Source organism: Rhinopithecus roxellana, chromosome 14 (genome assembly GCF_007565055.1).
Source record: "Rhinopithecus roxellana isolate Shanxi Qingling chromosome 14, ASM756505v1, whole genome shotgun sequence".
NCBI classification, from domain to species: Eukaryota; Metazoa; Chordata; class Mammalia; order Primates; family Cercopithecidae; genus Rhinopithecus; species Rhinopithecus roxellana.
This window is the reverse complement of record NC_044562.1, coordinates 78,642,583-78,656,096: the sequence shown is the minus strand read 5'-3', so window position 1 is coordinate 78,656,096 and position 13,514 is coordinate 78,642,583. Positions and strand designations below refer to the sequence as shown.

Here is a 13,514-nt window from a genome sequence, read left to right as displayed (position 1 = left end):
GCCTGGCTGATTTTTGTGTTTTTTGTGGAGACAGGGTTTCGCCATGTTGCCCAGGCTGGTCTCGAACTGCTGGACTTTAAGCAATCTGCCTGCGTTAGCCTCCCAAAGTGCTGGGATTAACAGGTGTGAGCCACTGCTCCCAGCCTCCTGAGCTCTTTAAATGTTAAACAGCAGCACTAGTTGAGTACCTCTTGTCCAAAATGCTTTGGACCATATTATTGCTGATTTCTGATTTTTTCAGATTTTGGAATGTTTGCAATATACTTACCAGTTGAACCTTCCAATTCTGAAAATCCAAAATGCTCCAATGAGCATTTCCTTTGGGTGTCTTTTTGGCACTCAAAAAATTTCAGATTTGGGGTTTTCAGATTTAGGTTATCAATTTTAAGTTGAAAAACTAATACATGGACATATTCTTATTGCAAAAATTCAAACCTTATACATAAAGCTGAAGGCCCCCAGTGACTTCCATTCCTAGACTCAGTCCCTTTTGCAGAGATTCTGTGAGGAGTTTGGTATATATAGTATTCTCAAGATCTCTCTCTGTAGAAATAGGGTATTATTTTATGGTGTTAAGGGAAATACTTATGTACAATTTACTTTTTTGTTTCTTTTGAACTAAACAGTAGCTTTCTTGGCCTGTGTTACAATGAAACTGCCATATAGTATTAAATAGCATTTTATACCATAATTTGTTCAGTTTCTCTCCTATTGTAAGATATTTTGAGTGTTTCCATGTTTTTGTTGTTACTACAATTTTGCATTCTCACTTATGCCTGTCCTCTCACATTTGTTCATTCATTTAATAAATACTGATTTCTTGTTATATGCCAAGCACTGTTTGAGCACTAAGAATTGAGAAGGGAGTAAGACTGAAAATTCAGATTTATCACATCATGGAACTTGTATTCTAGTGAGAGAAGATGGATATAAAAATTGAATACCAATTAGCAAGAAATGCTTGGAAGAAAAAGCAGAATAAGAGGATGTAAAGTGTTAGGAGGATGAGGGCTCCTTTCTTGAATACAGTAGACTAGGAATGGGCCTCTATGAGAAGGTGATTCCTGAGCAACAAGGGGATGAATGATGTGAAGATGGTTTGAGAGCATTCCAGGTGGAGGGAACAGCAAATGTAAAGGACCTGATGAAAGAGTAGGCTGTGGCATGTTGGGGGTGGGGAGTGGGAGGTAACCCAGCAGGATACCAATGTAGCTGAAATAAAGTTGAGGAAAATATTAGAAGATGTTAGGAAATGAAGTTGAGGAAAATGCCTAGAGGTGAACAGGAGCTAAAATATTTACAGCCATATAATTGAAATTACAGTAGTCACAAGCCACATGTGCTTTTTGAGCACTTGAAATGTGGCTAGTCTGAATTGAGATACGCTTCAAGGATAAAATATACAATGGATTTCCAAAGACTTGTACCAAAAAAAAAAATCTCAGTAACATTTTTGTTTATTATATTCTGAAGTGGTAATAGTTTGGACATACAGGTAATAGTTTGGACATCACTAGTCTGAAAATCTGAGGTCCAAAAATGGAAACTTTGGGGCCGGGCGCGGTGGCTCAAGCCTGTAATCCCAGCACTTTGGGAGGCCAAGACGGGCAGATCACGAGGTCAGGAGATCGAAACCACCCTGGCTAACCCGATGAAACCCCATCTCTACTAAAAAATACAAAAAACTAGCCGGGCGAAGTGGCGGGCGCCTGTAGTCCCAGCTACTGGGGAGGCTGAGGCAGGACAATGGCGTAAACCCGGAGGCAGAGCTTGCAGTGAACTGAGATCCGGCCACTGCACTCCAGCCTGGGCGACAGAGCGAGACTCCGTCTCAAAACAAAAAAAAAGAAACTTTTTGAGCATCGAATTGAAAATTTCACATATAAGTACTTAATACAAACTTTGTTTCAAGCACAAAATTATTATTTAAATTGTATAAAATTATACATACAATTCAGGCTATGTGCATAAGGTATGGTATGTTTGAAATATAAATGAATTTTGTGTTTAAACTGTGTCCCATCCCCAGGATATCTCATGTGTATGCAAATATTCCAAAATTCAAAAAAAAAATCTAAAACACTTCTGGTTCCAAGCATTTCCTCTAAAGGATATTCAGTCTGTACATACTGAGTTAAATAGAATATATTGCAATTAGCCTGTTTTTATTTGTCAGAATGTGGCTACTGAAAAATTTTACTTTACCTGGGTGGCTTATGTTTTTATTGAGCAGTGCGGGTCTAGAGCCTTAAAATCCATGCTAAAACTTTTCAGATGAATGGTAAGACAGTTTTAGGCAGGGGAATGATATGATAAGATTTGTGTTTTAAAAGAATCATTCCACTCTGGCTATTTTGTGGAGAAGAGGCGGTGTAGAATTAGGAGTAAAATAAGAGAAACCAGTTAGGAGGCTATGGGAGTAGCCTAGATAACAAATGATAATGGTAAAGGTAATGAGAACTTTTGGGATAAGTTTTGAAGCTAGAGCCAAATTACCTTCCTAATGGTTTGGATAATGAGGTATGAGGGAAAGTAGAACCAAAGATGACCCCCAGGTTTTCAGCCTCAGCAGTTGGCTTGGGCAATGATAATGTTTACTGAGTATTCAAGGGAATGGTGGTAGAAGAATAAAGAGTTCTGTCTTAGATATATTATTTTTAATAAAGTAAATTTTTATTGAAGTGTAACATGGCATACATAGCATATGAAACTGTCATTTTTAGAGTCCATAATTTTGGATACTATTTACACTTACTGCCTTTGTTTCTTGTATACTTTACCTTACCCTATCATCTTCCACCAAGTATTACAATTCAGCTTTTTAAATCCTTAAAATAAATGCCTTATCAAAATAATATCTGTTAAATAATAGCTTTCTGTTATGGAAATAAAGCTGTTACACAGAATATCTCTTTGGTATTTTTTGTGTCTATACTAGCATATCAGTAAAGGCTGTTGCTCATAATCAGAAAGTACGCTCATGTAAAATTGAATGTTGTGCTTTTACTCAAAATGTAAATCTACCACATATACTATTTAAAAATACCATACTGTCGTTAAAATACCCCACTTTTTCTTCTTGTATGATTTTGCTTCTTAAAAATCTCACATTTTAATCAGAACTCTCATTTTTGTTTTCTAGGAGCACAGGGATCAGTTGTCCTTGGTTTTTTTTTTGGTCTTTTCTTCATTTGAAGGTAATCTGCTTATTGAGTTCACTAATCATACAGAGTGAATACAATTTTCTGTTTGGGCTATTAATCTATATTCTGGTTGATAAATAGAAAGTTGATTACATAATAATGGTTAAGGCTTAACTTTAAAGTCTTTTCTAGTTGCTTCACAAAATGCAATCTAATCTCTAAAAAGAAAGCACTAATAATCCATGTGATTTACCTCGTAGAAATAAATATCAAAATAAATTCAAACTATATTTCTAATTTTGTTTCACAGAATTTTTTTTCCAGAAATTTGTGAAAGATCTTTGCTATTTTAGTCTGCTTGTCTGAAACTGTATTTTACTCACAGATTAAGTATTGGAGCCATGGGAATAAAGGTTCAGCGCCCTCGATGTTTTTTTGACATTGCCATTAACAATCAACCTGGTAAGAATATTAGATAACATTTATAAGTGGGTGTTTAATATTTTAAATTAGTAAAGAAGTTTAAACCAACTACCTTCTTTTTCAGCTGGAAGAGTTGTCTTTGAATTATTTTCTGATGTGTGCCCCAAAACATGCGAGAACTTTCGTTGTCTTTGTACAGGTTTGTTCACATTTTCAACTGCCCTAATAGTACTCTCAGTTGACTGTGGTTTGCTTTTTTTTTTTCTTTTTTTTAAGAGACAGGATCTTGCAACGTTGTCCAGCTGGACTAGAACTCCTGGGCTCATCAATCCTTACACATAAGCTTCCTCAGCTGGGATACAGGTGTGAGCTACCATACCTGGCATAGCTTGCTTTAATTTTTTATTTACTCTATTTTAGATTTCTCCGTGCATATTTACTTCTTTTAACATGAAGATTACACAGCAGTGACTAGGGCATGAAAGTAATTCTTAGAAATATTATGACTGGGCGTGGTGTGACTGGGCATGGTGGCTCACATCTGTAATCCCAGCACTTTGGGAGGCCGAGGTGGGTGGATCACTTGAGGTCAGGAGTTCAAGACAATCCTGGCTAACATGGTGAAACCCCATCTCTACTAAAAATACAAAAAATTGGCCAGGCGTGGTGACTCACGCCTATAATCCCAGCACTTTGGAAGGCCAAGGCGGGCAGATCACCTGATGTCAGGAGCTTGAGACCAGCCCGGCAAACATAGTGAAACCCCATCTCTACTAAAAATACAAAAATTAGCCAGGTGTGATAGTGAGTGTCTGTAATCCCAGCCACTCGGGAGGCTGAGGCAGGAGAATCACTTGATCACTAGGTGAAGGTTGCAGTGAGTCGAGATCGTGCCATTGCTCTCCAACCTGGGCAACAAGAATGAAACTCCGTCTCAAAAAAATAAAATAAATACAAAAAATCAGCCGAGCATGGTGGTGTGCGCCTGTAGTCCCAGCTACTCTCAAGGCTGAGGTGGGAGAATTGCCCAGGAGGCGGAGGTGGCAGTGAGCCAAGATCACTCCACTGCACTCCAGCCTGAGCAACAAGAGTGAGACCCTGTCTCAATTAAAAAAATAGAGGCCGGGCGCGGTGGCTCATGCCTATAATCCCAGCAGTTTGAGAGGCCAAGGTGGGCAGATCACTTGAGGTCAGGACTTGGAGACCAGCCTGGCCAACGTGGTGAAATTCCGTCTCTACTAAAAAAAATGAGTCGGGTGTGGTGGCAAGCGCCTGTAATCCCAGCCACTCAGGAGGCTGAGGCAGGAGAATCACTTGAACCCAGGAGGCGGAGGTTGTAGTGAGCCAAGATAGTGCCACCGCACTGTAGCCTAGGTGACAGAGCTAGACTCTGTCTCAAGAAAAAACCAAAAACAAATATTAGTTTTAATGGTATATTATTTGAGATTGATTTCTACATTATCCAGAAATACATGGGTGATTTTTTAAATGAATATTTTTTAAAAATTCCTGAAAGGAATGAAAATATGATTTTTTTTAGTCTGTAAGGTTCAAGAGAGGCATATTTACATTTATTTTGCTTTCATACTCCTTTGATTTCCTTTCTATTAAATGTCCTAATTTTTTATCTCTATAGGTGAAAAGGGGACCGGGAAATCAACTCAGAAACCATTACATTATAAGAGTTGTCTCTTTCACAGAGTTGTCAAGGATTTTATGGTTCAAGGTGGTGACTTCAGTGAAGGTGAGACTTGGAAAAATCATGTATTATTTTCTGTTAAATATCACAGATCTCAAAGTTAGACAAGTCCCTAGAAGTTATAGTCCAATGTTCTTGTCACTCTCACTCCATTTAATCTTTGGTCAATTAGAAGTACTCATAGAAATATGTGAAAGAAGGAAGCTAATAGGCTGGGCATGGTGGCTTATGCCTATAATCCCAGCACTTTAGGAGGCCAAGGCAGGCGAATCACGAGGTCAGTAGTTCAAGACCAGCCTGGACAACATGGTGAAACCCTACCTCTACTAAAAATACAAAAATTTGCGTGATGGCGTGTGCCTGTAGTCCCATCTACTCGGGAGGCTGAGGCAGGAGGATTGCTTGAACCCGAAAGGCAGAGATTGCGGTGAGCCGAGATCGTGCCATTGCACTCCAGCCTGAGCGACAGAGCAAGACTCTGTCTCAAAAAAAAAAAAAAACCGAAAGCTTATAAAAAATAATTTTGCCTTTGACACATGAATTAATTTCAGAAATAGGCTTCTGGATACAAAACAAAACACTGCATTCATCTCAGTAATCTGTCAAGTGTATGTGTTTGATTTTGTCACAAGTGGTAATCCTTACTACAATAACATTTTTACTTTTTTATTGTAAAAATATCAAAACTACTTTGAAAACACTTTGAAAAAATGTTAACCTGTTGCAAGACCTGCATAATCATAATTAGAATCTGAAAGTTCTTTTTTTAAATATATTTTAATAGTCTTTGTCATATTCTTATTATCATAGTGTAGGGGAAAGAAAGAAATTTGGGATCTTGTCATTATTGACAGTAATATCTTTTATGATTTTCTGCAATCTTCAAATATTGTTAATTCAAAATTATTTAAAAATCTACTTTTTAAGAAGTATTTTGTTTAGGTATCACCTTTGAGGCGCTTGTTATCTTGAGAGTTAAAAGAGTATGTTTTTCATTTTTAGGAAATGGACGAGGAGGGGAATCTATCTATGGAGGATTTTTTGAAGGTAAAAATGTTTACATTTATATTATGTTTTAAATGTTTTCTCTTTTATTCTGTTTTATTCTCTATGGAATCAATAACATTCATTAAAGTGTATACTAATGTCTAGCTGCCTTCAACTAATCTGAAAGTTAATTTTCTGGTAAAAAATTGCTTTTTGTAGAGATGGGGTTTTTTTCTTCTTAGGACATTTTTACAACATATGATTTGAAAGGGTTTCAATGATCTGTACTTAATTCTTAGAATTTTAATACTAGAATAGGAACTTCCATAGATCAATCTTAACTTTTATTAAAGGAGATTCAGCAATATTTCTTACTAACAACATCCAAATCTTTAGGTCATTTTTTCTATGAAAATTTTTAAAAATATCTTTGATACTCAAATTTAACTGTATCTTTTCCAAAAATTTAAGTTTTCTTGCTAGAATTTTTTTGTTAATGTGAAGACCATTTGGAAAACTGTAAGCATATTTAATGTGGAAATAATTTAATATTTTTCATCTTTCAGTTTTGACATTTAGTGAAATTTTGTTTAAAATTCAGCATGATTTGTTTTTAATATTCTAACCCAAGTTTGGAAAACAGGTTCCTCCCTTTGCTATGGCATAAGTGATGCTATGACAGAGCTCAAGTTAATGAGTCCAGACTGAATAATACTCTGTGTGCCTCTCTGTGCTCAGAAAGAAACCATTGAAATGTAAAAGAATCTAATCTGGACTCTCTTCTTTTTTTTTTAAGAGATGGGATTTCACTATGTTGCCCAGGCTGGAATGCAGTGGCTTTTCATGGCTGTGATCATAATGCACTTTAGGTTCAAGCTCCTGAGCTCCAGTGATCGTCCTGCTTCAGCCTCCTGAGTAGCTAGGACTACAGCCACATACCACTGTGCTCAACTGTTTCTTGCTTTTTTAAAGATAGTTTCATTTTTTAATTTAAATAAAGTGGTATTATCTTTTCCAAAAATGTGAAGGACAAATATAAATGGAAAGGAAGGGAATTGAGATAGTATTTGGGTTTTATAAGTAAAGAATAGAAAATTGGTAATATTTGAATCTACAAAGATAAGAGGGGAGGCTGGGCTTGGTGGCTCATGCCTGTAATCCCAGCACTTTGGGAGGCCAAGGCGGGTGGATCACGAGGTCAGGAGATCGAGACCATCTAGCTAACATGGTAAAACCCCATCTCTACTAAAAATACAAAAATTAGCGGGGCGTGATGGTGGGTGCCTGTAGTCCCAGCTACTCTGAAGGCTAAGGCAGGAGAATGGCGTGAACCCGGGAGGCGGAGCTTACAGTGAGCCGAGATTGTACCACTGCACTCTAGGCTGAGTGACAGAGTGAGACTCCCTCTCAAAAAAAAAAAAAAAAAAAAAAAAAAGATGAGAGGGGAAATTGATTCATATTTGATTCTCTTCTTTCATAACCTAACTTTGTTATCTAAGTAAGTTGTGTATGGCACTAAAGAATACATCAGATATAAATAGAAGTGAAAATGAATTTTTTTTGGAGGTTACACCTATAATGTAACTGAAAACTTTACTTCTCTATAGACGAGAGTTTCGCTGTTAAACACAACAAAGAATTTCTCTTATCAATGGCCAACAGAGGGAAGGATACAAATGGTTCACAGTTTTTCATGTAAGTATTTATTATCTGATCATTTAAAACATCCCATTTTTGGGCCGGGCACGGTGACTCATGCCTGTAATCCCAGCACTTTGGGAGGCCGAGGTGGGCGGATCACGAGGTCAGGAGATCGAGACCATCCTGGCTAAAACAGTGAAACCCCGTTTCTACTAAAAATACGAAAAAATTAGCTGGGCATGGTGGCGGGTGCCTGTAGTCCCAGTTACTCGGGAGGCTGAGGCAGGAGAATGGCGTGAACCTGGGAGGCGGAGCTTGCAGTGAGCCAAGATCGCACCACTGCACTCTGGCCTGGGTGACAGAGTGAGACTCCGACCCAAAAAAAAAAAAAAAAAAAAATCCCATTTTTGGTCTGCCATTTCTCTGTGTGCCTGCCGTTGATTACTAATAAATAGGAGAGGAATCTACGAGGGAGGGAATTGTTGAAGGAGGGGGAACAAATAATTGATTTTTTTGTTGTGTTTTTATGTTGTTTTTGAGACAAGGTCTTGCTCTGTCACCCAGGCGAGTGCAGTGGCGCAATCACGGCTCACCACAGCCTTGACCTCCCTGGCTCAAGGAATCCTCCCCACTTCAGGCTTCCGAGTAGATGGGACTACAGGTGTGTGCCACCACACCTAGCTAGTTTTTTTTTTTTTTTTTTTTGTAGAGACGGGGTCTCCATGTGTTGCCCAGGCTGGAGACTCCAGGCTGGGATTACACACGTGAGCTATGGCACCTGGACAGAATTGTTGAAGAGGGAAAATTGTTATAGAGGGGAAGTTAAATTGTTCTGCTAATGTTTTGAAATAATGGAGACTTGTCAAGAGAACACAGGAGCCAGGTTAAAGGTTTCCCAATAGCCAAATTAGGATAATTTGAGCATTAAAATCAATAACAGTAATATCAGTTTATGATCAAATAGGAACCAGGAGTCTACATTGATATAAATAAATGATTAAATAATGAGAGAGAAGGGAAGCTGTTCTCTTATTAGAATGTCAGCTAATAAATTTAGAAGGAATGGTGGAGTTAGAAAAGTCACCATTTTGTAATCATCACAGTAAGTGACTGATTCAGGCAAGAATCTTCTATTGATGCTAAATTTAAAGGGGTGATTTCAGTGAGGAACTAGATGTTTACATGGAGCATTTCTCCATACATTACTTAATTACAAAGAATAAAATGCAGTCAGTTCTCACTATTCATAGATTCTGTATTTGAGAATTCACCTTCTCGCTAAAATTTATTTGTAACCTCCAAATGCTAAGGAGTTCCAATTCCGACTACAAAAAAAAATTGTTACTAGGCCTGTTGTCAGTACTGCCTATTTTTTTAATCCTGTCTTATGGGTACAGGTTTGCTGTCTTCAGTAGCCTTGAACTCTCTTGGTCTCTGAGGAATTTAATCTGTCAGCACCATGTGGATTATTCTATTGTTTCCCTATTCCATACTTGTTACCTCTTCAACAGTGAGAAATCTGGCCCCTGATTATCTTCAACATTTCTGACCCTTATTGAATCCTAGAATGAACAACTGCCGTCCCATATTGCTGTAAATAAGGACCTGCTAACTAGAGGTCACTATTTATTTATGCTTTTTTTTGTTTTGAGACTGAGTGTAGGTAGTTAAACACCAAGTTTTAAAGTGACTTAAATTAGTTCTTTCTTGTTTTGGTTTTGTGATTCACTCAAAATGTGTTAGGTTTATTCCTTTCTGATTGTATTTCATTTTGTTCTCCTTCCTACCTTGTTTTGACTTTTTTTTTGCATTTTTTAAGTTTATGAAATAGTAACATTTCCAAAGTCAAAACAAAAAGAATACTGTGAAGTGTCTCTCTCCCCCAACCCTTCCACTTCATTCCCATTTCCTTGTTTTTTTTTCACCCTAGTTCCATCTATCCATGTTAATAACCAACCTAATTTCCAGTTTATCTTCCTGTATGTCCGTTTGTAAACATAAGCAAATACATGTATACATTTTCTCACTTTCCCTTTCTTATACCGTAGATGGCATACCGTGTATACTGTTTCACTCTTCACTTAACAGTATATCCTTAAAACACTCCATAGGCCGGGCGCGGTGGCTCAAGCCTGTAATCCCAGCACTTTGGGAGGCCGAGACGGGCGGATCACGAGGTCAGGAGATCGAGACCATCCTGGCTAATACGGTGAAACCCCGTCTCTACTAAAAAATACAAAAAACTAGCCGGGCGACGAGGCGGGCGCCTGTAGTCCCAGCTACTCGGGAGGCTGAGACAGGAGAATGGCGTGAACCCGGGAGGCGGAGCTTGCAGTGAGCTGAGAGCCGGCCACTGCACTCCAGCCTGGGCGGCAGAGCAAGACTCCGTCTCAAAAAAAAAAAAAAAAAAAAAAAACACTCCATAACAGTTTATAGAGATCATTTTTATTCTTTTTTGCAGCTGCATAGTACTCTATTGTTTGTGTATACCATAGTTTATTCAACCAATTGCACATAATGTGGATCTCTCTGATTTTCTTTTTAAACAAAACAATTTATGGCTGGGTGCAGTGGCTCACTCCTATAATCCCAGCACTTTGGGAAGCCGAGGTGGGTGGATCACTTGAGGTCAGGTGTTCGAGACCAGCCTGGCCAACATGGTGAAACCCCGTCTCTAGTAAAATACAAAAATTAGCTGGGTGTGGTTGCGGGCACCTGTAATCCCAGCCACTCGGGAGGCTGGGACAGGAAGGTAGAGGTTGCAATGAGGCAGGGTTGTGCCACTACACTCCAGCCTGGGCTACAGAGCAAGACTCCGTCTCAGAAACAAACAAAACAACTTATAATTACCTCTTCATTGTAAAAAAAAAAAAAAAAAGAAAGAAAACAAAACACAGATAAGCCACACACACAAAAATCCCATCCCCAGAGCATCTTTCTATGCATTAAAAATATTTATAGAGTGTTGCTCTATGATCAACTTTTGTCTATAATGTAAATCTCTGTACATCACTAAATATTAGCTTTTTAATGGCTACATGTTAATCTCTTGCTTGAATGTACTATGCATTATTAATCTTATTTTGGGACATTCGATTTGTTTCCTGTTTTTTAAACTGCTTCAGTGAACATTGTTGTGCCTATCATTTGATGCAGTTTTAATATTTAAGAAGTTTAATGAACTATTTACACATTTTTTAAGGCTTTCCATGTATATTGTTATGTTGACTTTTTTTTTTTTTGAGACAGAGTTTCGCTCTTTTTGCCCAGGCTGGAGTGTAATGGCACCATCTCGGCTCACCGCAACCTCCGCCTCCCAGGTTCAAGTGATTCTCCTGCCTCAGTCTCTCGAGTAGCTGGGATTACAGGCATGCACCACCATACCTGGCTAATTTTGTATTTTTAGTAGAGACGGGGTTTCTCCATGTTGGTCAGGCTGGTCTTGAACTCCCAACCTCAGGTGATCTACCTGCCTCGACCTCCCAAAGTGCTGGGATTACAGGCGTGAGCCACTGTGCCCAGCCTTGTTATGTTGATTTTCAAAAGGAAAGGATAGTTTACTGTAGCACCAGTAGTATGTAAATGCTAATTTCACCACATTCTCAACAGAGTATTATAATTTATTTTCCTCTTTTGAATAAAATCTTTCCTGTGCTAACCAAAACTCCTGTGTTAAGTTCATATAATCCTTCATATATATTCTCAGAATCTTCCCTTTAAATGTTGGTTTCTCCTCATATCGTCCTATTTCATAGGTAACCCTTCTTCTGTGTTCTGTTTTCTAAAGGAAATAACTTCAATTTTTAGAGAGCTTCAGTCTTAAAAAAATTTTTTTGTGCTATAACATATAGAAGATTTGCCATTTTAACCATTTGTAAGTGTACAGTTCAGTCTTGTTTATAGTTATTTATTTTTTTGAGACAAAGTCTTGCTCTGTTGCCCAAGCTAGAGTGCAGTGGCACAGTCATAGCTCACTGCAGCCTCAAACTCCTAGGCTCAAGTCATCCCACTGCCTCAGCCTCCCAAAGTGCTAGGATTATAGGTGTGAGCCACTGGGCAAGTCATGTGTATTCACAGTGTTGTACAACCATCACCACTATTTCCAGAATTGTTTCATTGTTGCAGAGACTCTGTACCATTTCCCCTTTCCCCCCATCCCTGGTAACTTCTATGAATTTGCCTGTTTGAATATTTTATTTAAGTGGAATCCCACAATTTTTATCCTTTTGTATCTGACTTGTTTCACTTAATGTTTCCAAGGTTTATTTATATTGTAGCATGTATCAGAACTCCATTTTTTTTTTTTTGAGATGAAATCTTGCTCTGTTGCCCAGCCTAGAGTGCAATCTTGGCTCACTGCAAGCTCCACCTCCCGGGTTCACGCCATTCTTCTGCCTCAGCCTTCCAAGTAACTGGGACTACAGGGGCCCACCACCATGCCTGGCTAATTTTTGTATTTTTAGTAGAGACGGGATTTCACCTTGTTAGCCAGGATGGTCTTGATCTCCTGACCTCATGATCCGCCCGCCGTGGCCTCCGAAAGTGCTGGGATTACAGGTGTGAGCCACCGCGCCTGGCCTGAACTCTTTTTTTTTTTTATGGCTGAGTAATACTCCGCTATATGTATATACCATATTTCTTGATTCATCTGTTAGTGGACATTTGACTTGTTTTCATATTTTGACTATTGTGAATACTGCTGCAGTGAGCATTGGCATTTGAGTTTCTTTTTTTAGTTCTTTTGAATATATACCTAGGAGTGAATTGGTGGGTTATATGGTCATACTCCTTTTAGCTTTTTGAGAAACTTCCATACTGTTTTCCATAGTGGTTGCACCATTCTACATTCCAATTAGCAATGTACAGGAGTTTTTATTTTTCCACATCCTTGCCAGCACACTTATTTGCCACTCTGTGTGTATCTGCAAATTACCATGAAAGCACCACAAGCTGTAATTTTTTAATTTTGGGATTACAAATAAGTTTTAGTGAGCAGGCAGACTTGCAAATAAAGTTATCAGTGAAGTGGGGAACAACTATGTCTAAATGCAAATCATATATATGCATTGTGACTGTAACATGTTATATGAATACACATAGTGTACACCTAGGTTTTTACATTTCTAGGTGATTTTAGTGAGTTGAAGTGAGTATAGTGTTACAATAAGAAACAATAGTAGGTCATTAATTTTATAGTTAGGTAAACCTAAAAATTCAGGTATAGGTTATAATGTTTTCAGTGGTATTGTACATGCTTTAATCAAAGATTAGCATAAATTATGCTGCTTTTTTCAAATTTCTAATAGCTTTTTGATAAGGTTTTTTTAAAATAACAAATCTTATAAAATGCTAATCTTTAATTTTCATACCAGTGTTTTTAGTACTTATTTGAGTAGCAGCCTTCTTACCTACGTAGCTTTATGGTTGATGGTGGGGGGATGGGATTTTTTTAAAAAACTTCATTTGCCAAAAAATGCTTATTTTAATTTTTGTCCCAATTCTTAATCCAGATCTCTTGCAGGTGATTAAAGAACTTGTAAACACTCAGCTGGGCACAGTGACTCATACTTGTAATCCCAGCACTTTCAAAGGTCAAAGTGGGAGGATCGCTTGAACCCAGG

The 13,514-nt window shown here is 38.1% G+C and overlaps 1 protein-coding gene across 3 annotated transcripts in view; it reads left to right on the top strand.

The window, feature by feature from the left end:
- The window catches only part of PPIG (peptidylprolyl isomerase G), a 55,417-nt gene that overhangs the window by 16,322 nt on the left and 25,581 nt on the right, over positions 1-13,514 (top strand). For 2 of the 3 annotated variants that reach the window (XM_010354428.2, XM_010354429.2), the window contains exons 2-7: positions 3,143-3,197; positions 3,529-3,605; positions 3,691-3,765; positions 5,203-5,310; positions 6,268-6,312; positions 7,860-7,947. In XM_010354428.2, the coding sequence (XP_010352730.1) occupies positions 3,545-3,605; positions 3,691-3,765; positions 5,203-5,310; positions 6,268-6,312; positions 7,860-7,947 (377 nt within the window). In that variant the 5' untranslated portion in view covers positions 3,143-3,197; positions 3,529-3,544. Of the gene's footprint in view, positions 1-3,142; positions 3,198-3,528; positions 3,606-3,690; positions 3,766-5,202; positions 5,311-6,267; positions 6,313-7,859; positions 7,948-13,514 lie in introns of those variants that run through there. The other variant, XM_030916632.1, reaches the window with a different exon arrangement.